This window comes from Mytilus trossulus, chromosome 7 (genome assembly GCF_036588685.1).
Source record: "Mytilus trossulus isolate FHL-02 chromosome 7, PNRI_Mtr1.1.1.hap1, whole genome shotgun sequence".
NCBI lineage: Eukaryota > Metazoa > Mollusca > Bivalvia > Mytilida > Mytilidae > Mytilus > Mytilus trossulus.
The window spans coordinates 36,798,939-36,826,809 of record NC_086379.1 but is presented as its reverse complement, the minus strand read 5'-3'; the positions used below and the strand labels follow the sequence as shown (position 1 = coordinate 36,826,809).

Here is a 27,871-nt window from a genome sequence, read left to right as displayed (position 1 = left end):
CTGATTATTGGTTACTTAATTGATTTTTTTAGCAATTCTCAAGTAATGCTTAAGTAATGCTTAAGTAATGCTTAAGTAATGCTTAAGTAATTCTTAAGTAATTTAACCAAAATAAGTAATTCTTAAGTAATTTAACCAAAATAAGCAAAATAATTCTTAAGTAATTTAACCAAAATAAGCAATAAAAAAAAGCAATGCTGTTGGAAATACTAACAATTGCAACAAACACTGCAGTTTTATCATTGGTTGGATATGTTGTATTTAATTTTTTTAAAGTTAAAAATAAATTATATCCGTTTTTTGAAACGTATAAAATGAATGCTGAAGAATTATTAAGCGAGCAAATTGTGGAAAACATAAATATTGATGATGAAGCGAGCGAAGTGAACGGTTCCCTTCAAGAAAAAAAACGCGAACGATTATCATCCGTTGTTGCTGGTGGGAGTAGTAAACAATATCTGGGTAAAGAATTACAACTGTCAGATATTGATAAAATGACAACAGAACAAATAAACAAACTATACTGTAAATATGAAGCAAGATTGGGAGCTAGTATGACCAAGACATTAGGAAATTCTTTTATAAATTTATATGTCATGGGTGTATCAAAGTTTTTCAAAGTTGTTAATCCACCAATTTTAATACAAGACTTAGAGGAAGATCCTTTTATCAATAATGCTTTAACTAATACATGTTGTGAACTGTACTATAGATATGGAATGTATCTTGCTCCTTTTACTGCAATATTAACAACAGCAAGACATATTGAACCACTCGCTTCACTCGATTTCCGAAAAAAAGATGAAAATAATGACATAAAAAATGATGAATGAAAATCCTGAACAAAAAGAAGTATTTAAAAAACCCAAACCAAAAGACCCAAAAAGAGTAGCTGCTGGTAAGAAAGGTGCAGAAGTAAGAATAAGAAATGCAGAATTGAGAAAAAAAGAAGTGGAAAAATTAAAAAAAGAAAATTCAAAAATCAAACAAATAACAAAAGATTCTGATACAGAAACAGATTATGAATCAAACGAACATATCCCTTCTGTCGAGAAACACTCCAGTTCCCTAGTTGATTACAAATTTGTACTTTTTCCTATAAGTATTGTTGGATTGGGATTGTTTTTTTTCAACCAAAGTAAGAAACCAGAAAGAATGATTAAAGAAATAACAAAACCAGAAAAACAAAAGAAAGAAATTGATCCTTTTGAATTTAATTAAATTTAGTACATTAAAATGACAACTCAAAAAGACGGAAAACAAATAGCAAATATGTTATATCATGCTGGAGTGGAAACATTGTTAACAGTTGGATATGCAGAAATAGGTAAAAAGGTATTAAGGAGGCCAGCACCAAAAGTGGATTTTAACATGAATGATGTTGTAATGTTATCCATTGATATATTACTTGCGATAGCAACAAAAGATATGTTGATTAAGCAAGGTATTATACCTGCTGATATTATGAAGTAATTTTTGTTTTTATAAAATGGCAAGTGCTTTAACAATGATGCTTGGTGGGGCAATAACAAATGCTTTTGCATTTTCAGGGAGTAATTATTTATTTTCACATATGGGTAGTAATGCAAATGAAGAGAAAATAAGACATGATAAAGCTATAGAAAAATTAGAAAAAGCACAATCAGAATGGAATAAAAAAAGAATACAAAGATTAGATTTTATAACTGAACAATTACAAAAGGAACATCATGCGGTTCAGACTTTTGATAATGTTGACCAAGCAATGAAACTATACTATCGTGTCACGAATAAAAAATTAACTTCATTATCACCTAAACCTACATTAAGTGATTTTTATACTCCATCAGAAGACCAGAAAAATAGAGAGATTGCATTTGTTGTTGGTGGTATGACATTAACTGGTTTTATTGTTTGGAAATTAAAATAAATTAAAATAAATTAAAATCCAAAAGGTTGAGTATCTATTCCATTATCTAAAATATATCTTTTGTCGTCGAATGAAGACATACTTATTTTATTTACTTCATTAACAAACATTTTGTGTTTGCTCGAGTTCATTGTACACATTTTATTCATTTTGGTTTTATTATTGAACAAACAATCTTTATAATCATCAAATTTAATATCTTTATTTATTGTAGTTTTTCCAATTCCTTTTAATTTTTTTTCTTCACTTAAACACATTGTGTCTGTTAATGTAAAAGAATATGCTTTACTTTTTAAATAAACTATTTCATTCATAATTTTCCCATTAAGTTCATCTTTAAATTTACCAATTACTTTTTTATTTTTTTCTGAATATAAAGGGTGATCTTTTGGATAACCAGACGTATCAAGTTCATCTATCATTTCTTCCATGTCTTTAAAAATATCTTTGGTTTTTACACTCAAAATCATACTATCAGTATCACTTGCAACTAATTCATTCTTTTCCCATAATTCATTAACAACATCATAATAAAAGCTATACATCAATTGTTTTGAGTAATCCAATATAGCCTGTCCTAAATAAATAGGTTTATTAAATTTAACAGAAGGAACATTATTTTCAATTGCAACAAAGTTATCATTAAATATTATTGAGTCTTTAAAATTTGGTTTTTTTATATATTTTTTTACTTCTTCCCTGTCTGTCAATAATTTTATTTCACTTCTTCCTCTGATATTTTCTAATGTTTTACCATAGAAACTATTGTTCATCAGTTTCCAAAGATCTTTTTCAAAATCTGATTTTGCTTTAGTTCTTTGTTCTGTATTGAAATTTATGTATTTTGCTAACCAATTTGATTCTTTAAATGAAATTGTTCTGTAAACTTTTGTTACCTTTATTCCAAGTTTTATATATTCTTTTAAAATGCTATCGTGAATTATATATTTTTTTTTATCTCTCAATGTTAAAAATAATTTTTCTTCATTACCTAATGGTTTGTCTCCCAATAGATTTAATTGGTAATCAGATAATTCTTCTTTTTTTATTTTCATCTTTTCTGGTGCTAAAGGATATTTATATGTTTTCTTTTTACATTTTTCTGTGTATTTTAAATCACATTCAATTAAACATCCTCTTCCTTTTGGAATTTCTTTATAATATTTTAAATCTTTTTCCCATTTAAAATCTCCTGTAGGAAGTTTTTGTGACATAGCCCATCCATATAAATTATTTGCATCTAGATACAACAAATAATTTTTTTCAAAAAATTTATTTAAATCTTTTCCTTCTTTTAATCTTTTTAAACACTCTTTTTTTTCATGTTCATCTATTATTCTATAATCTTTATCATAATTTGAAGTATATTTGTTGAAGGCTTTTACATGTCTAGGACCTAATACTCCAGAAAATCCTCCTCTTATTCCTTTCTCAAACATTTGTAACATATCAACATCAGTTAATAATTCTAGTTTTACTCCAGTAAATTTTAACCCGCATTGCCAAGTCAATCCCGGAGCAGAATAACAATAACATGGGTCTATTTCATGATATTTTATAAAGAATTTTCTAAATTTTTCGAATGCATCGGCTAAGATAAGAACATCTGTTTTAAGATATAAATTATGATAGTCTAATAAAGTTTTACAATTATAATGTTCCCAGACTCTTTGTGCATGTTTGTACTCTTCTTTTGTAATTGTTTCTTTTTTTAATTTAGAATAAAATTTTTCTATTTCAGGAAGTTTTTTATCTTCAAATTTTTTTATAGAATCTATGTATTCATATGGATAGAATCCTTTTTGTTTTAAATGAGCTATATTACCTTTAAACTCTTTTTCTAAAATAGGAAACTCATCCATTGATTTGGCAATATCTGATAAGCCTTTTAACATAAATCTATATGAATCTAGGAATCTTAATTTTTTATAATTTGATCCATAATCTATAGAAATATAATTTTCTGAGTTTTTAGAAAGAAGTTTTACTTTATTATATTCATCTTCATATTTCATTAACTCTTCTATTAAAAAGTGGAAATCATAATTCGATCCATTATGAAAGAACACGGGTATTAATTTTGTTGCTTTACCTTCTTTTGTGTTACACGATTGACACGCTGCTCCTCTATATTTACCTGAAAGATGATTATGTTCTCTTACTTTTTCGCTTTCTTTAAATTCTTCTCCACAAATATAACATCCGGTTGCTTCTTGAAATTCATCTTCTTCATGATTATTTAATATTGGTTTTTTCTTTTCGTTAAGGTAAATCTTATAAGTTATTTCTTTGTATATCTTCATTACTTTTTCCACATATTTTTCTACTGCATCATCACCAACATAAGAAAAGTATTGTGGTTTATATATTTCTGGATAATCAGAATGAACATAAATACCATAACTATTTATTTCTTGTTTACTTATTGGTTTTATATAAGATTTATTAGGATTTGGAGTACAGGATTGTATAGGAATATTATATGCTTCGAAATCAGAGTAAATAACAAATGGTAATTTATTTTTAAAATGATGATTATTGAATTTAAGAATATTTTTTCCTGGTTTTGGCATTATGGTTTTACAATGTTTGTTATCATAACATATTTTTTTATGTTTTATTAGTGTTTCTTCTCTTTGAAATCCTTGCAAACAGTTTCTACATATAAACGATTTATTTCTATTCTTATCACACATAAAACTATTTAAATTTTTAATTAGACAATAATGAGTATTTTCGTTACTTTCAATGTATAAGAGATCAATTACGTTTTTACTTTCTACATTTGATATATAAACTGGATGTAAAGATTGTTTATTTGTTTGATCCTCTAAAGCAAATACATTTATACTTAGATTATTTTGTTTCTCTACTTTTGGGATATCTTTTATTGAAACAGGATATTCAATTCCTTTCATGTTAATTTCATTTTCATATTCTTTATATTTTGTTACTCTTTGTTTGTCTTTATTGGCTGGAAATAAACTTGCTAATATTGACCAAAGAAAACACTTATTATCCTTTTTATTTTGGACATTAATAATATTACTTGATTTAAATTGAAGGGGAAAATAAGACGAAGCTCTTTGATATTCATATTTATATAGTTTTACTTTTACACTTTTGATACCATCGAAAACAAAACCAGATCCTCTTTCTTGAAATTTATCTACCCAAGCTTTAAATTTATCTAACAAATTATTGTAAAATGTAGATAAATTGTTTTGTGTTAGGACAACTTCAACAGGATGAGAGTAATGACTTTCTATTCTATCAAATGCCATAGGAGTTGTAAATTCACTTGTTATTATTATCTTTATTTTTAAAGGAAATTGATTAATAACTATTTTATCTTTTAATAAGTTTATGTATTTAGTTGCATTGATTTCTTCTATATCATCAATAGTAGTTTCAGTAATAAGATCTTTAAAGGATTTTTTAGATCCCATTTTGTAATATTTAATTTTTAATTATATTATTTTCTTGGATATAAATTCCAATAAAAAGGATTTCTTTCCATAAATTCTTTAAAAGCTTTTTTATATTTTTCTTTGTTATTTTGATAATGATTTTGTTTTGAAGGTTTTAAACATTCTTTACATGCAGATTTAACTCCCAGTGGTTTGTCTTTTGCTTTGTAATATTCACTTAGTAACTTGTATTCATTACATTTTGAACAATGTTTTCTTTCATCCATTTTAAAAAAAAACATTTTAGTTACTTCAAAATGTCTAAAACAAATCTAACAAATAAATTAGCAGATGAATTACATCATAGAGTTATAAAATCTTTTCCTAAAAGACGTGTTTATGTTCATTCAATAGATCAAACATGGGCAGTTGATTTAATAGATATGCAACCATATTCAAAACAAAATAAACACTATAAATATTTATTAGCAGTTATAGATGTTTTTAGTAAATATGGTTGGTTGATTCCATTGAAAAATAAAACAGGAGTAGCAGTGAGTGAAGCATTTAAAACATTATTTAAAGAAAGAAAACCAATATATATTTGGTCAGATAAAGGATCCGAATTTTATAATCGACAAGTAAAAGAATTGTTAAAAGATAATAACATAAAGTTATATTCAACTGAGAATGAAGAAAAATCCAGTGTAGTGGAACGATGGATAGGAACAATGAAACAACATATGTATAAATACTTTACTGCTAATGAAACTTTAAAATATTATGATATATTAGATAAATTAGTTAAAAATTATAATAATACAGTACATTCTTCAATTAAAATGACACCTGTTCAAGCAAGTAAATTAAAAAATGAATTAACAGTGTATAAAAATTTATATCCAGAAAAGGAAGAGAAAATTAAAAAACCTAAATTCAAAGTCGGAGATAGAGTAAGAATAACAAAAAAAAAGGGTAAATTTGAAAAGGGTTATACTACTCGTTGGACTAAAGAAATATTTGTAATTGAAAAAGTTTTAAATACAATTCCTTTTACTTATAAAATAATTGATTTAAAAGGCGAAGAAATAACAGGTTCTTTCTATGAACAAGAATTACAAATGACTAAGTTTTAAATCTTTATTATAACACTCATTTGTAAAGTATTTGCAAAATTACACATTATCATTCATGTACATATAACAGTCACTCAGGTATGTAGAAATACAAAATCCATTATCAGTTAATTGTTGGTTGTTAATTAGGTTTCTAGTCAACACGGATTCATCAATAGTTCATACATCATGAATCACCTTTTGTTCGGCGGACATGCATGTCCGCTAAGAGATCTAGTAACAGTCTGATCAATATTTCATCAATAGTTCATACATCATGAATCACCTTTTGTTCGGCTTGAAAAAGTTTTAAATACAATTCCTTTTACTTATAAAATAATTGATTTTACAAAATAAACACTATAAAATATATTAATAATCTCTTATCAATGTTGTTCTTTCGCGCTCTAGCTGGAGCGCGGGGTTGAAAGGTCACTGAGAAGATTGTGTTTCAACATGTATTATTGGTTGATTTTGAGTGCTCCAATACTGCCTAATCTCCTCACTATATGAAAACATTGCTTTCAATTCTTTTCTCATGGAATAGACTTCAATGAAAGGTAGTCCAACAGTAGAAAACCTTGGCATGTATGGTCTCAGCAAACGTGATATCTCCCTCAGTTTACGGGAATATGAAGATGAGACTCCGATATTCTGTTTCAACCAATCATTCCATTTTTGCTGTTGCAGTCCACTTTCCTTTTCTTTCGCATAGAGTTCAAAGGTGACATCTAAAAGGTGACCATACTGCAGATTGAAACACATGCTAGTAGCCTCTTGTCTTTGAATTTGTCTATATCCTTCTAGCAGCTTTACAACGGCGATGTTTGGGGTCGTTATGTCACTTGCAGAAAAGAAAAAGACTTCTTTTCTTACAGTTTTGGTTACATCTATCTCTTTTGTTTTCAAGTACTGGTGAAGGTCTTCCGGTGTCATCATCTTTCGTTTTTTTGCTTGCTCTCCATACAAAGATAACAGCTTTCTTTTTGGAAGAGGAGGAAACTTAGGTAGTTTTTTACTTTCCGCGGGTCCTCCTGTGTGTATTCTATTTACAATATCAGCACAGGTTGTATAGTAAGACAAATTTTCATCAAGAATGGAAAGTTGATCTCTACTCCATTCACTTTGCCGATCCATATCTTCAGAAAGAATTAAACTAACAGCCTGCTCTGAATAATCCAACAGGTTTTGATGTACTGCTTGTGATTCACTAATTTCCTGTTCTAATTCTAGTGCAGTAGGACTACCTAACAATTCTTCTTCTTGAGAGGAAGATATACTGTCCGACATGAAAAACCACAACACACTAAAAAGCACACACGTCTTCTCACCACTGTTAATTTGAAACGAAAGACCGCACCAGTCTGCTATATGTTTACATGTGATGACAACATTGTCTAGGCAACATGTAAACATACTCTTGACAACCATGTAAATATTTCCAATGATCGATTTAGTTTATAACACTTCACAAATGTAAAAAGCAATTGAAGTTGTAGTCGTATTGATCCGTTTTATTACTAGACTATATTGATAAAATTAATTAAAAATCAAGGTTGGGGCGCACTGGGGAAATTATTTTTTCTCTTAAATCCCACAGAATTCTTTCTCTGTCAGTTCTCCCGGGTTTTTTTATTTATTTTTTTTTGGAATTTTTTTGTTGTTTTTTGGGTGTTTTTATTGTTGGTTTTTTTCCCAAAGTAAAAAAAAAATTTTTTTGGGAGTAAGAAAATTTGGTGTTTTTTGGGGTGTTTTTTTGCTTTTTTATAAAAATTTAGGGCTCTTTTACTTGAAATGAGGGTAATTTTTTGGGGGTCAAATTTTTTTTTTTTTTTGGAGGGGGTGCGCTGGAGTCGTTCAAGTACTATACTACTATCATCTTTTTAAAAAATTATGATTTGAAATTATACTGAAGGTTGTAAGAACATTTTATGATAAGTTAATTCTTAAACCTGATTTAAGTATAAATACATCTTTTAGCATCTTCCGATTTATAAAACACCACATCTTAGGTACCATGCACCAACAATCATGACAATGGAACTAAAGAATATTTCTGTATAAATGACTACGATATATTAAGCCTTGTAACGTTCCTTGTTGTATATCTACTAAGAAGCTGTTTATAATTTTCAGGTTATGGACAACCTCCACCACCTCAGGGATACCCACAAGGAGGTTAGTATAGTAAACTATTGAGGGATTACAATGTCTGCATATATATCATGTATACATACATACACATAAATAGATGTTAGATCTTTGTGACTATTTGTACATATGTATATTATATAAACTTATAGTACTGTTTTATTCATGTTATTTGGAAAATAGTGATTTTAACAAATTTACTAATAGTGAAATTATTAACATTAGAAAATTTTAATCATTTCAATAGAAACCGGAGACAGAGTATTTGACTAAGTCAAATTTTTAGAGTAGAATTTAAGTGCATTCAGGAATTTGGCAAAAGATGAAATTAAACTTTTAAAAATTCGAAATTAATTAAAAGGAATCTCCAGTTAAATGTGTGATAATAATTTAGTCTCTTTTCAGCAACATTTGTTTAAGAAATTTATGTTAAAAATTAAGCATGGTAATACAATTTTTCCAAAGGCAATGAAAGCCATATCTTATAAAAATATTTGGAAAATCAAAATTAAAAACTTGTAAAAATGCTCCAATATTCCAGAGACTTAGTTTTATTTTCCAAACTGTGCGTACATGTCAGAGCTAAAAAAAAAAATCTTATACATTTATTCTAATGTAAAAAATATCAGTAAAATTTAAAGTAAAAACTTAGGAATGTCAGAAATTTTAGCTGCAAGCTTTCTGTATAAAAGGGATTTTTTTTTATCGAAAAAAAGCACAGCTCTAAGTCTTGTTTAATTATCCTATCTCTCGCTACAAATCTCAAAATCCTGAAAATTATGGCACAATGTATAACTATTTCAACTAGATTTGTAAATGAAAAATAATTCAAATGGCAGATAATCAGGTACATAAATGATTCCTTTCTTCTGGTGTCTGACTCCTAATTAGGGTTATCTTTTATCAAGCTGCTAAAAGTCATTGAATTTTACTTAACCATAGAATTAAATGTGTTGGTTATCAATCATCATGACTTCATGTTTGGAGTGTTAATATATATATTTTGCTGTGTGCTTGGAAGAAAATAATTTTGCTCTGCTACTTTTTCAATAATTTGAGTTTGCTTGCTATTTTGTTGCTAAGGATATGGTCAGCCGCAGCCATATGGACATCCAGGTGAGATTGTTTTATACCATTTTGTAAATTGCATGTTTTCACTCTCCAGAAACTCTGAATTTTAAATGTCTTTCCATGATGAATTAATTACATAAGACTTAATTTAGAATGCACACAGAATGGTTTTACTAATAACAGGCATGTTAGCTCACAAGACCTTATTATACATTTATTTGTGACAAAAACCTTATGGTTAAGTGAAAAACAAATATTTTCAGTTTAACATCCAATAGTTTTTTTAGTACAATTTTTTAAATTGCATGTTTACGCTATCCAGAAACTCTGACTTTTAAATGTCTTCCCATGATGAATTAACATTTATTAGACTTAAATGAGAGTGCTCACAGAATGGACTAATAACAGGCATGTTAGCTCACAAGACTTCAATCACACATTTATTTGTGACAAAAATCTTAAGTTATGGTTCTGTAAAAAAACTTATCTTTTTAGTATTGCATTTTTTGTACAATTTAATTTTCAATTGCATGTTTTCACTATCCAGAAACTCTGAATTTTAAATTTCTTTCCATGACAATTAGCATACAACTAAAAAGTCTTTAGAATGCACACAGAAATTTTTACTAATAACAGGCATGTAAGTTCACAAGACCTAAATTATGGTATACACTTATTTGTGACAAAAACCTTATGGTTCACAAAAATAATCTTTTTAGTATAACACAAAATAGTTTTTTTGTTGTTTTTAAAAAGGTAGTTAGATTAGATAGATGATAAAAGTGTGAAACATAAATGAATTGAAATTTAAGACCTCTACCTATTGTTACATCCTGTTTTGAAATGGGAATCCCTAGGAAAAAACCCAAGCATCCAATTTCATCTAAGTCAAAAATAAATGTGACAAAATAATGTTCATTTTTATGTCTATTATGTTTACCTAATGTACCTAAGAACTTCCTGGTTAAGTTGGTAAACAACATGTTGATAAGAATTTGCTGTTTTAAAATTTATTAGTCCTTTAAAAATAAAAAAAATGATATGTCCTAATTTTTAAGTACATTTACCTTAAATATTATGGTAATCAATCAAAATTTGATATACCTGAAAAATTAAATTAACCAGTAATAATTGATGCCATAATTAATAATACCTGAAATATAAATACATGCATGAAGTCAGTTGTTGACATTGACTCATCTTGTCATGTGTGTTTGTGTTATAATGTTATATGACTTTTGATTAACTTCTTTGTACCATCATGACCATTGTATCTTTATGGTGTTTAAGAAATAAAGAATCTTGAACCTTGGAAAGAAGTATAGAAATTAATTGTACTTTTTGCATGATACACACAGACACTCATGATTATATTCCAGTTAGAGATGTACATTTGGACGTGTCCATTAGATTTCTTTGTTATTGATTGAAAAAGGTCTTGCAGTTCAATACAATTATTTTTCAATGAGCATAATCAGCATTTTAAAGAGTTCTTTATAATCAGTAGAAAATATTAATGTTATTTCTTTGTTATGCATTGTAATTGGCTTTCATTACACATGTTACAACCTTTTACATATTTATTGAAAATGAACAAAATCTTCTCTTTATAAAGGTCTTCATATTCAGTGAATAGATTAGTTTACAGTTATGATTAAAGATGATTCGTTTCTCATCCAAATGTTTAGTATGATTCAGAAAGTTTTCAGAATTTGAACACTCATGAAAATCAAATAATAAGCTGTTTGTTCAAGGTTGATCATAATACATACAGGGCTATAAGTTAAAAAATATCTCTTGATATAGTGTTTTACTGTGAATAATGATAATCATGTCCTTTTTTTGGTCAAACAGCTCTTCAACACTTTTGTTTTCTCATACATCCTTGGCTTTCAAATATTCTGTTTTGTGAGTATGCAAAAGCTAAATGCTAAAAAAGTGCAGGTTAGGGATGAAAATTATAAGTTAAAAAGTGTGTTTTTCATTTTATTCAGTTTAATCCATGGTTCATATATGCATGATATGATCAGTGGAATCACCTGCAATAACTGATTTGTATTATATCACTCACAGCGAATTTAACTGAATGACCTCATTTGTTACCCTTCTAAACCCCATCCTGTAGCACCTGATACCACCCAAGGTTTTTGGTGGGATTCATGTTGCTAAGTCTTAAGTTTTCTCAGTTGTGTTTTGTGTATTGTTTGACTATTCATGGTTTTCGTTTTTTGCCACAGCAATGTCAGTTTTCTGTCCACTTATTAGTTTGAATATCCCTTACATATCTTTCCCCTCTCTTATACTGTACTTTGTACTTCAACAAAACAGTTTATTAAAGGAGGTGGGAGATACCAAGAAGAAGAGAAACCTACATTAATGAAAACATGATCTGGAATCATCCCCATATATTTAATAGATTGAAATTGAAAAAAAATATTTATGTAATAATATTTATTTGAAGGCTATGCAGGTGGTTACCCTGGTGAGTTTGTTTTGTCACTTCTGATTGTTGTACTCATTTTCACGATTGTGATATCTTGTTGTTGTACTGTTGTCATATTTCGTTGTTGTTCCATTGTCACGATTGTGATTGATGTACCATTTTCACATCTGATTGTTGTACCTTTTCACATCTGATTGTTGTACCATTTTCACATCTGATTGTTGTACCATTTTCACATCTGATTGTTGTACCATTTTCACATCTGATTGTTGTACCATTTTCACATCTGATTGTTGTACCATTTTCACATCTGATTGTTGTACCATTTTCACACCTGATTGTTGTACCATTTTCACTTCTGATTGTTGTACCATTTTCATATTTAGATGTTGTATACTCAGTGTGCCATAGTTATTTATTTTAACTCTAGAGAAACTTAGTCACTTTTGTTTGTTTGTTAAGTACATAAGTCCTTGAATTCATTGTCATTTATTTATCAGATGGTTGATTTACAACTTTAAAATGTTGTAAGATGTCAAAAAGATTGGGATATTACAAAGGAAGTTTAACATTTCAAATTTGATTTTCTTTTTCATTTAAAGTAGAAGGCTAAAACATTTTTTTTGAAACTAGTCTTAATCTTTGAAACGTAAGCTGCCATTAGACACAATGCCATAAGAGTTTATACTTTCATTTAACAAAATCATGTTGGTTAATTTGCTGGGTTGAATCTGTAAAAAAAGACAGTGCTAATTCCACGCTACATCTCTTATTAAAAAAAATTTAATTTAGATGTCAGGATTGTGTCTTTATTTTTGCAGGTTAAGTGCTTCTTAGTGGATTCAGTATTGTAATTAATGATTAAATTTTCAGGATTCTGGGAGATAATGCTTTTTAGGAAGGGGATATAGATTTTGATATTCTAGGAATTTTGAATGACATCACTCCTACCTTCTTACTCATGCATGTTTATTATATCATTTATGATACATGTGATAAGAAAACTACACATAAAAAGGAAGATGTGGTATGATTGCCAATGAGACAACTGTCCACAAGAGACCAAAATGACACAGAAATTAAGGTTGAGGTTAAATTTGAAATCAGAAATAAATATAACTAGTTAACAACTATATAGGTCACCATACTGCCTTCAACAGTGAGCAAAGCCCCTACAGATAACTTGAAATCATGTATGTGTAATTTTAAATACTCTTTACCAGCTGAATTTGTAAAAAGTGTATCAGATGTCATAATTTCTTTATCATTTATTTACAATGCAATTTTTTTCCCACAATATGATCAATAACAAATGCATTTTTGGTATTGATATACAACTTGATGCCTAGCTTAGAGTTGGCATGTATAATTGACACATCATAACATATTTTAATCTTAATATCATCAATTTTTCATATTGACATTTAGCAGTTACATTTCCTCTTCCCAATAAAATGAAATGAAAAACATAAACAAATGGCATAAACTTGGCCTTTCAAAAGCCTCCATTAAGGAATCTCCATTTTGTGACATCATTTGCAGGGCATTGTATTGATATAAACTTTAGTCCAGTATTTATAGCTTTAGAAAGATGTGGTATTAGTGCCAATGAGACAACTCTCCATCCAAATAACAGTTTATAAAAGTAAATCATTATAGGTCAAGGTACGGCCTTCAACATGGAGCCTTGGCTCACATTGAACAGCAAGCTATAATGGGCCCCAAAAATTACTAGCGTAAAACCATTCGTACAGGAAAACCAACGGTCTAATTAATATAAAAACAAGAAAAACTGAATAAGCTGGATTTGAGCAGCCATATCAGAGTACTTGAAAATGTGGCTTCTTTTATGTAGGTCCTTATAAGCAGCCAAACCAAGACATCATCACTAAATGTTTTGATTTAGAAAAAAAAGTTAACCTTCTCTATTTATATACAATCTCATTTCAAGGTTAATACACTTAATATTTAGGCAGTCTCTCATGGTATCAGTGAACATTGGACAGAAGAAGAATGTTTTTATTTGACTATTAATGTATTAATGTGATACTCTCACCTGCTTACAGTGACTCATTCATAACACAGTGTGTTTAGCAAAAAAGGAAAAAAAACACTATAAATTTCATGCAGCCCCAGCACTTTTCTGATTTGTCTTTGATCAGGAAAGCTCAAAGCAGAATATTTTAAAGCCAAGGATGAAGCTAGAAATACTCTTCTCAATCTCTTATGAAGCAGTATTAGGGAGGTAGAACCTTTATCAAGACTCAGGGATCGGGTGTTTTTTTTTAAGCTCAGGGTTTCGGGAGTGATACGAATTTTGGGATGTCAGTATTTAAATTTCTTTAAATTAGGGACCTCAGGATTTCATGTTTGAAAGCCCCAGATTTTGGGATCAGTATCCCCCCTCAGTATAGTGCTGAAGATGAAACAATATTTAGTTGGATGTAAATCATTTGATATTAACTAGTTATATTTATTTCTGATTTCAATTTTTTTTATTTCCAGCTCAGCCAGGTTATGGACAACCTCAACAAGGATATGGACAGCCTCAACCAGGATATGGACCACCTCCTCCACAAGGATATGGAGGACAACAGCAACAAGGACATACCACAGTAGTTGTAGGACAGCCCACCACCACAGTTTTGGTCCAACAGTTCCGTGAAGCTCCAGTTAATACATCATGCCCACATTGTCATGCACAAGTTATAACAGCCACCCAGTATGAGACTGGTACCTTTGCCTGGATCATATGTCTGGTTTTGTGTATTGTTGGGTAGGTTCACAGTTTCTTTAATATCAACATGTGGGTTTAGCAGTTAAAATCATTTGACCCTCTTCTTATTCTAATGCTCCTTCGAATGATTTCTCAATTGGACTTAAGCCATATGATATACAGTGAAACCTGTTAAAACCAAACCTCTTCGAGACTTAAGAGTTTGTTCGGTTTCTGCTGATGTTTGGTTTTATCAGGTTCATAAAGCACATTATTTGAAATGATGGTACTATACAACACCTTTGGTTGAGACAGGTTTTCAGTTTAGACAGGTTTTTGGTTTATACAGGATTTGGTTTAGTCAGGTTTCACTGTATCAAGGTAAATGGTAGTCTAACAAATAGAATCACATGATAGACTAGTAGACAGATCATATACAGAATATTTTTGGCACTTTACATTCAGATATTTTTGTGTGCACTTATGATTGCACTTGTTATACAAAAGACAAAAATGTGAGATAATTAATTGAGATTTCAGAAAATACTTTACATAATGAAAATAACCCCTGTTAAAAAAAATCCATGTTTACAGTTGTTAATTTATTTTGTACAATATTTTCATGACAATCATGACCTATTTACTGACCTTAGGATGTCTGTTTTGATATTACTGTGGTTGATTTTGTGTTTGTTTCTGTCAATTAACATAAATACTTATTATATTCTTCATATTCTTACACTAGATGTAGTCATATCTGCTTATATCCTTAGATTATTAGTGTGTAGATTCTTTACCAACCCTTTTAGGTTTGAAGTGCTGAAGAAATTAATGTTTCAAATAGAAAAAAGATCTCAATGCACATTTATAGATGTCTTGCCCATTCATTCTAAACAAAACTTCACAAACTAAAAAACCAAAATGAAATGATGAATTTACATGTTATAACTGGTTCATTGTACATGTACTTATAAAAACTAAATACAGTTATAATATTTGTTATAATGAAAAGAACCTTGCAGATTTTTTTTAACGGATCCTTAAAACTCTTTACTCCCAATTGTCAAGTTTTTTTATGCATAAAATTTTTTAAATTCCTGACTCAGTCATCATGTTTATACTCAACTTATACCTAAATTCGATTATTTTAAATCAGCATTTTGTGTTTAAATGAATGAAACTAACCATAAGATGTACTATAAACTAATTTTGGTGGTTGGTGTTAAATACCGAGATATTAAATAGATTTACTAATATGCACGTTCGTGGTTTTTTGTGGTGGAAGTCCTGATTTTTGGTCAAGCTTAAAACAGCATGTGCTACAGTTTATAGTGCTTGTTGGTAGGTAGTATTATAATATATCATTATAAGAATTAATTAAGATTGATAGAAAATCATATGTGTAGGAATACACTATTGAAATTATATTTTATAAAATCTCATTCAATCAGGAATAGTCTACCAACCCACATATAAAGGGGAAATTCGCGGGAATGGTCCACCAACCCACATTTAAAGGGGAATTGTCTACCAACCCACATATAAAGGGGAATGGTCTACCAACCCACATATAAAGGGGAATGGTCTACCAACCCACATATAAAGGGAATGGTCTATCAACCCACATATAAAGGGGAATGGTCTACCAACCCACATATAAAGGGGAATGGTCTACCAACCCACATATAAAGGGAATGGTCTATCAACCCACATAAAAAGGGGAATGGTCTACCAACCCACATATAAGGGGGAATGGTCTTCCAACCCACATATAAAGGGAATGGTCTATCAACCCACATATAAATGGGAATGGTCTACCAACCCACATATAAAGGGGAATGGTTTACCAACCCACATATAAAGGGAATGGTCTATCAACCCACATAAAAAGGGGAATGGTCTACCAACCCACATATAAAGGGGAATGGTCTACCAAACCACAAAAAAAGGGGAATGGTCTACCAACCCACATAAAAGGGGAGAAAGGTCTACCAAATACATGTATAGGGGAAAAAGGTCTAGTAAATTATATAAAAAGCCCTTAAGGTGGTATGGGTGTCTTCCTCCATCTTGGATTGTAAAAAACAGAGAACCAAAGGTCCAGATTTTCTATCAAGTTAGCAAAATTTGATGCAGGAATGCAAATATTTACGGTAATGTGAATTTTCATTTAAAAGAACCAATTTATAAGAATATAACTTATAAATATTAATATTTTGGCAAATGTTGATTATTATACGATTGCAAAATTTTTCTTTTTTTCGTTGTATATTGCTATCACGTTTGCGTCGTCGTCGTCATTGTCCAAATACTTTTAGTTTTCGCACTTTAACTTAAGTAAAAGTAATAAAAATCTATGAAATTTTAACACAAGGTTTATGACCACAAAAGGAAGGTTGGTATTGATTTTGGGAGTTTTGATCCCCACATTTTAGGAATTAGGGGCCAAAAGGGCCCAAATAAGCATTTTTTTTTTTTTCTCACAGGAACTTTAGTTTAAGTAAATAGAAATCTATGAAATTTTGACACAAGGTTTATGACCACAAAAGGAAGGTTGGGATTGATTTTGGGAGTTTTGGTTCTAACAGTTTAGGAATTAGGGGTCAAAAAGGGGTCCAAATAAGCATTTTTCTTGGTTTTCGCACCATAACTTTAGTACAAATGTACAAGTAAATAGAAATCTGTGAAATTTAAACACAAGGTTTATGACCACAAAAGGAAGGTTGGTATTGATTTTGGGAGTTTTGGTATTAACAGTTTAGGAATAAAGGGCCCAAAGGGTCCAAAATTAAACTTTGTTTGATTTCATCAAAAATTGAATAATTGGGGTTCTTGGATATGCCGAATCTAACTGTGTAAGTAGATTTTTTATTTTTGGTCCTGTTCAAATTGGTCTACATTAAGGTCCAAAGGGTTCAAAATTAAACTTAGTTGGATTTAGACAAAAATTGAATCCTTGGGGTTCTTTGATATTATATGCTGAATCTAAAAATGTACTTATATTTTTAATTATTGGCCAAGTTTTCAAGTTGGTCCAAATTTGGGTCCAAAATCAAATGTTTGATTTCATCAAAAATTGAATAAATGGGGTTCTTTGATATGCCAAATCTACCTGTGTATGTAGATTCTTAATTTTTGGTCCTGTTTTCAAATTGGTCTACATTAAAGTCCAAAGGGTCCAAAATTAAACTTCGTTTGATTTTAACAAAAAATGAAATCTTGGGGTTCTTTGATATGCTGAATCCAAACATGTACTTAGATTTTTTATTATGGCCCCAGTTTTCAAGTTGGTCCAAATCAGGATCTAAAATTATTATATTAAGTAGTGTGCAATAGCAAGAAATTTTCAATTGCACAGTACTCAGCAATAACAAGAAATCTTCAATTGCACAGTATTGCGCGATAGCAAGAAATCTTCAATTGCACAGTATTGTGCAATAGCAAGTATTTTCAATTGAACAGTATTGTGCAATAGCAAGAAATATGTAATTGCACAATATTGGGTAATAGCAAGAATTTCAATTGGAGTTATCCTTCTGTGTCTAGAATAGGTAGTTGAATCAACTTAAATCATTGTTTTATACACTATACTATGTATATTCACTTTTACATTGTACGTAACCAACTGATAAATTAAAACAATCTTTACCATTCAGTGATAACAAGCACTTTTTTACATTTTAATATTTAAATGAGTAATTATGGTTGCAAACTCCATTAGATATTTGAATTGATATCAGTTTTGGAATAAAGGATTGTGAAAAAAAAAAATTGGGGGGGGGGGGGGGTCAATTTTTCTCATTTGAAATTTCATAAATAAAAAGAAAATTTCTTCAAACATTGTTTGAGAGGATTAATATTCAACAGCATAGTGAATTGCTCAAGGGCAAAACAAAATTTTAAGTTCATTATACCATATTCATTCTGTGTCAGAAACCTATGCTGTGTCAACTATTTAATCACAATCCAAATTTAGAGCTGAATCTAGCTTGAATGTTGTGTCCATACTTGCCCCAACCGTTCAGGGTTCAACCTCTGTGGTCGTATAAAGCTGCGCCCTGCGGAGCATCTGTTTTTTAGTTGTTTTAATATTTTTTCAAATTAGCATTTTAAGGGGAGGTAACTCTAAAACAGTGCATTTTCTGAAGGTTTCTACATGGAATTTTCCTATTTGGTATTTTAGCCAGAAAAACGTACAGTTACCCTATCTTTTCTTTTGATATTCTCAAAGCATTGTCTGAAAGCTATCTTTTCCTTAAGTATTTAACAATTCTATCATTTTGTTTAGTTTCTAATCACAAAATGGTGTTTTTTCCTGTACAATCCATACAAAATTTGTCATTTTGTCACATCCTGTAGCTCGAGAAAATGCACGGTGACCTATCATTTTTATTATTCTTTTCAACATATATCAATAGATACTACGTTTTGGCAGCAAAGTATGAACAAATTCTATCATTTTTATTTTAGACTCCCATACCACCTTAAAGGGGAATGATGTATCAAATGAGATATATAGAAGAGAAATATAAAATGTTTAACATATACTCAACTGACTTTGGAAAAATGGACACAAAGTGAAACTCCAAAAGAAATATTTTTTTTTAAACTTTCCAAACTTGCGTAATGTGCTAAAATAAATGTTTACCTATAAATACAAAATGAGTAATACACTTAAAAACGGCAAATTCTATTGTATTAATAAATATTTTTAACTGACACATTTTAAATTTGAAAAATTGATCTAAATATTAGTAATAGTTTTCTGCATTATTTATTCTTTGCTTCCTATTATCAATTTATATATTTGTATATTCTTTATCCATATATATATATATTACTATATTCTTGCACACTATAGTTTTGCTATTTTATATGTCAACTCAATAAATACAACTTATAAGCAATTAATTACAATTTTTTTTCCGGGAAGTAAGCGTTTAAGTATAACCCATTTTAGTGGCAGATTGTAAATTGTTTATAGCAAAAAAGTGAAATTATCCTTGCCAATTTTAGAAGCAGATATTTATTCATGATGGAAAAATGAATTTTGATAGTAGTTATAATTTTACTACAATGTCTTGTGTGTGTTGATACCTTGTATGCCTTCAGTGAAAAAATGATATGCGATCAAACATCAATATATATATAAAGGGAAAGGTAAACAAACCTTGTAAACTGATAATTGACGTAATTTTATTAAGGTCAACAGCAAGTGAGCATAAGTTCCAATAAAAAATATCAAGATAGATGTCCTTATGTCAATATAAAAAAGAAGATGTGGTATGATTGCCAATGAGACAACTATCCACAAAAGACCAAAATGACACAAACATTAACAACTATAGGTCACCGTACCGCCTTCAACAATGAGCAAAGCCCATACCGCATAGTCAGCTATAAAAGGCCCCGATAATACAATGTAAAACAATTTTCAAGGTCATATAACTGAGAGTGATTTATTGTAGATGTCCTGTTACATGCAAATATAATAAAATTTACACATGTTATTGCATGCAAGCTTTATGTTTTACTTTTGTATGGCTTGTGTCTTTGAGTAGGTGCGGATCCAGGATTTGAAAAGAAGTGCACGCTATATATAGCTAGGAAGCCAACGTTTAATACTTGTAAAAAGACTATGCACTTATTGTGCTTATCATATAAGAAGCTCCTAAAAGGGAGCCATCTTCAGTTCACCCTAAAATTGCCTCTGCTTGTACAATTAAAAATAGTTTTAAGTACCCCACCACTTTAATTGGCTATACCAGAATCATGTGTTCACCATTGTAACTTGCATTTTCTATATTATTCATCAGAGGAGTTGGTTATTTGTGGTTATAATAAGTGTGGTTTGATAATAAGTATCATAGGTCATAGATGGAATCAGGGGGAGGGGCAGGGGGCCTAGGCCCCCTTTCGTCACAAAAAATAGATTGATTATTAAGGGAATCACTGAAGCATGACTGGAGCCTCTAGTAAGAATTTCCCTGTCTGTCGATCAAATGACAACAGTAATTTCAAAAGCATAAGGAAATTTTAGAAAAAAAAATATTTCAAAAATTATTATTAAAAAAACCACGAAAGTTTTGAAATGCATAAATATTTCAAAATGATATTTAAAATTCATACCCAAAGATCGCAACAACCTTGCTAGAAACCAAACCATATTTTCAGAGCAAAGCATATCAATGATAAGAAAATTAAAAAATTTCAATGGATGAAGTTGAAAATGAAATTGAAACCAACAAAATGTAAAGATTTAACCCTGATCAAATAAAAAAGTTGAAAACGCATTACATTTGTAATTTTTAGCATTTTTATTCTTCTTTTAAAATGCTAGCAATGATTAGGTTTAATTACTAATAAATAATTCTTTTTTCAGATGTTGGCCATGTTGCCTGATCCCATTCTGTGTTGATGGCTGCAAAGATGTAACCCATTCATGTCCAAATTGTAAACAGGTTATCAGTCGCTGGAACAGAATGTAAAAACAAAGGATGTAGTCTGCAGTTTCAGGAAGTGGAAAAGTGAAAATGGTTAAAGGAACGATTTCAGTAGACATCAAAATATAATCTTATCTGTCATCATGTGATTTTCCAATATGCAAATTAATTTTGGTATATTTTAGATCTTTTGTCTCTGTTCATTTCCAGTATTAAAGTATAACAAATAGAAGATCATCATACATTTGTAACCATTTACACTCTAAGTAATTGATTTAGAATTTTATTCAAATTTATAAATTGCAATCGTAGAAAATAAATTTGTATCTACATTCCATCATTTTGAAAGAGTGATCAACAAGATTAATACCATTAGGCATCAAATTAACTAATTTTATTAGTTTAATTTAATTTTAATATATATATATAATGGCATCTAATTTTAGAAAAGATCTGTTCGAAAAACAGGCATTGAAATTACTCTAATTTCTTATTAAGAAAAGATCTGTTTGATTAACAGGCATTGAAATTACTATAATTTCTTATTTAGAAGATATATTTTTTAAAATTCTTCAAGCTTTATTTATGTGTAAGAGGCTTTTTTAAAAGGTTGTGTTACTATACATAATAAGGTCATAATATTGTGTACAAATTATATTAAAGAGTTCATATTATAGCAGTCATTAAGGCAAATTGTTTATTAATCTGTGCAGGGACCACACGTTGAATTTGTAGGCACTAAATTCAAAAATGGATAGAGACTAGATCTCAGCATTGTGTATTTACATGTGCTTCTGCAATCAACAATCTTTCTTTATGACTGCCGATACAGTTACAATCATAGGGGGTCTCATTGGGGGGTTCCGATCCCGGATCCCACTTACTGTTTTGACAGAGATTCCCGTATCCCTCTTACACTATATCCGTAAGCAATTCTCATTTTTTTGTCATTTCCTGGGTCCAACTAGACCTCATTTCCCGTTTTTATGACACAATAATTTGACTTTCACGTGTCAAGCTTACAAATAACGGCAATCCCTCATCACGCTTAGACCCCAATGAGACCAACATCATATATTGTAATAAAAGAGCACAAGCTCCTATGTCTTGCCTTGCATTTATTTTATCTGTAAAAAAATGTTGGTTCTTTATCAAATTTATTTAAATTAGATCTCTAGATTTTATTTTATGATTACTTTGAAAATCTTTTCAAGATATTTAATTAAGAGATTGAAAGATTTGTTATGCATATCTATATCATTTGTTTTATTTCATTAATTTTTTATAATTCTTTTGTGATATGGTTTTTAAATTTAACCATTGAGTGTGTTTTTTTTTTTTTAGTTATAACTGCCTATTTTAATAAGTTAAGTTTTCATTGTGTTGTTCAAGAATGATGAAAATTATTTTCTGCCAAATATTTCAATTTCAGTCTTAAAATTCATGAAATAAAAACAAATTATGAACGAAAGAAAGAAAATAAAAGTCTCAATTTTTAGTATTTTATAGAATAAGTAACCATAGATTGAAATAGAATCTTGAATTAAGACTGTTATCCTTGAAACCATGTGTCATTCTATTCTTTTACATTAAAAATAACAAGTTTTATCTATAGTTCATAGATGATGATTTTCATCAATATTTTATTTCATTAAATGTACAGAAACATATTGTTTATTATAATGCATTTTATCATTTACCCTAATCCAGGAAAAAAATATACTGTGGATTCATTTATTTTTGTGGGTATCAAATTTTGTGGATTGCTGAAAACTTGCATATTCGTGGATATTGAAAAGATGATATTCATTGAACATTTGATTTTGTGGTTCCACTGTACCCACGAAATCCATGAAAATTGGTATCCAACAAATAATAATGAATCCACAGTATGATTCTTTTTGATGAGTGATGTGCAGTGGAAAGGTAGTTATGGTTTGAATATTTTTTGGAGAACATCAAGATTACTAAGGAATTTGCAAGATTGTAAGGGGATTGAGAAAGAACATCCCCCATATTTTTTCTGTATAATTTTTCTGTGGAATAGCTTTAACATGATATCAAAATCACACTAAAAGTTGTTATATTTTATTATACATATATTATACATAATTGTTTTAATCTGTCAGTAATACTATACATGTTTTGTCTTAAATTTTCTGCAAGCAGTTTTATTTCTCAACAGGCAAAACATTTTTTATGTAGGGTTTTAAGATCAAATTTTAAAGCAAATTTAAGACTCCACTTTCCTGTATTTTATCTGAATTTTTCTATTTTAAGAAGATTGTTTATATTTTATTTGAATTTTTTTTTTCAAATGATGAATATGTTAAAATTTAAAGAATTTAAAAATCTTAAACTATAAATGGTTTTAAAGGTCCACAATATTGTTTTTGAAACAATTGATATACATGTTCATAAATTACATGTTTTGATGTATGTTACTATATTATAGATGTTATAAGTAGTTGTATTCTTTGTGAAAAAAAAGATTTGTTTTATCATTATCATCATTAAAAATACTATTTGTTTTGTTTTGTTTTAATAGTTAATGACCCTAGAATGATTTGCTTATTGCTGCACTAAAGTAGTAGAACAACCATATCACTAGCTTATCAACAGGTTATTAGTTTGAATTCTGGCAGGTGCTAAGAATTGTCAGTTTTCCTACCAAAGGATGGTAGTTCTCTCCAGACATTTTTTAATGTATCTATAACAAGGTATTAGTTTGGATTATTATACCCTGCTTTTAAAAGTGGAGTATACTGATTTACCTCCGTTTGTCTGTCCTATGTATATTTTTCCTAGCATCTTTCACAGGAACTACATTACAATGATTTCTGAAATTTGGTTTCAGGGTCATCTATACTGTGTAATGCTTATAAATACTCCCATTTTAAAAAAGTGGCAGTATACTGTTATACCCCTATCTGTCCGTCCTTCAGTCTGTCTGTCCATCCCATGAATATTTTTCATCACATCATTCTGAGGAACTTCATTGCAAGAATTTCTGAAATTTGGTGTCAGGGTTTTATTGGTTCAGCTATGCAGTGAAATTCATTTTCAGATTCATCGCTCATCAATTTCCTGTTTACCAAACACTTGTATCATTTTACACATGGGTAGCCAAGTTGATAATTTTCATCACATTTTTCACAGGAACTACATTACCAGGATTTATGAAATTTGTTTTCAGGGTTTATATAAGTCCGTTGATATACCCTGTGATGGGTTATCAGATACCTGTTTAATGAACACTTACATTATTTTAAACATAAACAGACAAGTTGAAAATATTAGTCACTCAGGAATTGCAATACAAGCAAGGATTTCTGGAATTTGATTTCAGTGTTTATATGAGTCAGATATACTGTGTAATGCATTTTTAGATTCATCACTCAACAACTTCCTGTTTACCATATACTTTTAGTCGGCAGGGGTATCATAAGTGAGCAGTAGATAACAAAGGATTATGTTGTTGCTTTAATCTTGTCCCAAATCAAGATCCTGCTATTAAATGATCATTTGATGCTCTGTATCATATTTAATTTTGTTTAATGTTTTGTACATAAATCAGGTTTGTTGATAAATCCGGCTAATGGTTATCTCATTTGACTGTTTTGTACATAATCAGGACATTGGTTTTCTCATTTGATTGTTTTGTACGATACATAAATAAGGTCTTCAAGTTGTTTTATCATTCGACTGTTTTTTGCAAATAATTCAGGCTTTCAAGTGTTTTTCTCATTTGACTGTTTCTGCTGGTTGTTTTTTACAAATCAAGCTCATTTATAGATACAAAAAGATGTTGTAAGAGTGCAAATGAGACAACCCTCTATCCTAGTCCAAATTTTTAAAACTAAACCATTATAGTTCAAAGTACAGTCTTCAACACAGAGTCTTGGCTCTCACCAAATAGCAAGCTATGAAGAGCCCCAAAAAGTTACTTGTGTAAAACCATTTCAACAAGAAAACTTACGGTCTTATCTTAAAAAAATGAAAAACACTTATGAATTACATCAACAAACAACAACCACTGGAAATCTGGTTCATGACTTGGCTTTAGGACAGGTGAAAACAAATACAGCCGGTTTTAACATTTTAGGTACCAACCTTCACCCTTACCTGAAAATCACATCATAGAAAGACACAGTATAAAATATCAATTGAAATGGCTTAACTCAATCAAGAGACATAAAAACACAAACATACACTGAACGAATAAATTTGATCTATGACACAATGTAAATACAACATCAATAAAACAAGGGGTAATATGCTTAACAATTTTCGAAAAACAACCATAACCATGAACAAAATTTTGCCAAATAGAATAATTTACACAGGTATATGAAAATAATTTTGTACAGTAAAGGAGAACAGAAATGTTTTTTACAAAATAAATAATTTTGTTGTTGATGGTTTTGCTGTTTTTTTTTGTACATAAATAAACCATTGAACATCCCACATGATTGTTTTCATTTGCTTTATTGGGGCTTCAATAACTTGCAATATGGAATAGGTGTTTCTCATTGTTAAAGGCAGTACATCAACCTGTTGTTGCTAACATCCATGGCATTTTGGTATTTGGTGGTTACATGTAGTTGTCTTGTAGGGAATCATACCAATTTTTGGCCCAGTCAGTGATGGTTTTCTGATAAATTTAAGATCAACTTCAATACACTTTAAATAATATCTCCTTATGATTCATATAAAGCCACACAATATTAATATAAACTTTTTTATCGATTTGCAGATGTGATCTTGGATGTTGTTTTATCCCATTCTGTGTGGATGGTTGTAAGGATGTCATCCATACTTGTCCGAGTTGTCGCCAGGTGATTTCAAAATGGAACAGAATGTAAACATTAACCTGTCGATTGATAATGATTTGACCTGGGGCCAGAATGAAGATCGAAAGGGAATGCAAATGAACTACATTATTAGACGTTATGCTTTTATTAATTTTTATTAACCTCATTTTGTTGTAAAATGACACATTCCATTTTTTTTGGATAAATTGATTGATATTTAATTTTACATTTACATTTCTATTCTTTTTAATATGATATTATTATGATTGGTAATTTTTACACATTGTATGGCTTCTTTTTACATTGCATGTTTATGTTTTATTATTTTGAAGATCTGATGATTGTAAAAGGGGTGATGTAGTGTTTTTTTTATTAATCCCATAGAAATATTTAGATTTTTTAGAGATCATTATTCTCTACCTCCTAAAAGAGTGCTTTTTTCATTTTAAATAGAATGGCTCTAATTCACTCAGCAAAAATCAAAATCAGGTTTGAAATAATGGGAGAAGGTATTCAGGGACTATTTTATGGTCCATGGTTTGCAGATTTAATTGTTAGAAATTTTATAATTGTTTATGGAAATAGATTCCAATGTTAATTTTTGACAAGTTTTGGTCTTAACCATTATTCTTGTCTGCAAAAGATAATCAAAATCATTTGTTATTATAATCATTCAAAATGTTATATTTATTCATTGGCAAAATATCATGTTACTTGAAATGCAATCTAAAATGCAAACATTATGTAAATCTATATTATTTTGTTGTTGTTGAAAAATGTATACCATTATATTACATAGATATAGGAAGATGTGGTGTGAGTGCCAATGAAACAACTCTCCATCCAAATAACAATTTAAAAAAGTATATGTTCACTTTAATATAAATGTGGAGTATATGTCAAGGCGACAGCAACCCAATGGCACAAACAAATCAAAAAACAACTTTTCATTAGAAAGTGATAAAAATTTTGTATATTTTAAAATACAACCACAGTACTTTCAAATTAAAAAGAAATACATAAATGTATGTTTATGAATTCAGCTATGCAATAGAATGTTACAGTAATCAAGTATAAGTACAAATGAAAAGTTGTTTTAATATAATATAATATAATATGCCAAAATACTTAATTTATGTTGTGTTTATTATATCCATGTTATAGATGATTGTTTTCTTTTTTTCCCCTTCTCTTTGATAAGTGCAATTGCTGTTTATAAATTAAGACCAGCCTTAAATTAAATACACAAACATTTTATTTTCACTACCATTTTTATTTTTACACACTTAAACCCATAATACTAAATGGTTGTTGTAAATATCTTTTTAATTTGTGTACCATATTCTTTTACATCTTTAAGGTCATGTAATCCAATGTTAGATTGAGCCAAAATATTTTTACCAGTAATTTGTAAGCACCCCTTTCAGTTTAAAACTTTGAAATCCATTTGATTGAAAACTGAAAAATGTAAAATGTATCCTACTTTTTGAAGAAATCCAGAATTGAATTTTATGGTTTGAATAAGTAACCAGCATTATAATTGTTTGATATTATTTAGCATTAACATTGTTGTTTTGAAACAAGAAAGATGCCTTCTGTTCATTTTAATGAAGTCAGCATTATATTTTTTTAAATTTTAATTTATAAATAAGAACATAGTTAGTCAAATACCTGTCCAGTGAAAAAAAAGTCAACTGGGATTATTGTACTAATATAGTATGATAGTCCCAGTTGTCAATTATTAAATAGACTACAGGTATGTACTTTAAAGGATGTTCAAAACTCTTTGAATTTGAAGT

The 27,871-nt window shown here is 29.4% G+C and overlaps 1 protein-coding gene across 7 annotated transcripts in view; it reads left to right on the top strand.

Moving 5' to 3' along the window:
- The window catches only part of LOC134725018 (cell death-inducing p53-target protein 1 homolog), a 46,391-nt gene extending 19,550 nt beyond the window's left edge, over positions 1-26,841 (top strand). The window contains exons 4-8 of one of the 7 annotated variants that reach the window (XM_063588473.1): positions 8,571-8,612; positions 9,669-9,701; positions 12,118-12,138; positions 14,605-14,875; positions 26,015-26,841. In XM_063588473.1, coding sequence (XP_063444543.1) covers positions 8,571-8,612; positions 9,669-9,701; positions 12,118-12,138; positions 14,605-14,875; positions 26,015-26,123 — 476 coding nt within the window. In that variant the 3' untranslated portion in view covers positions 26,124-26,841. Of the gene's footprint in view, positions 1-8,570; positions 8,613-9,668; positions 9,702-12,117; positions 12,139-14,604; positions 14,876-21,197; positions 23,789-26,014 lie in introns of those variants that run through there. The other 6 variants (XM_063588474.1, XM_063588478.1, XM_063588476.1 and 3 more) reach the window with 6 other exon arrangements.
- Positions 26,842-27,871: the final 1,030 nt, after the last annotated feature.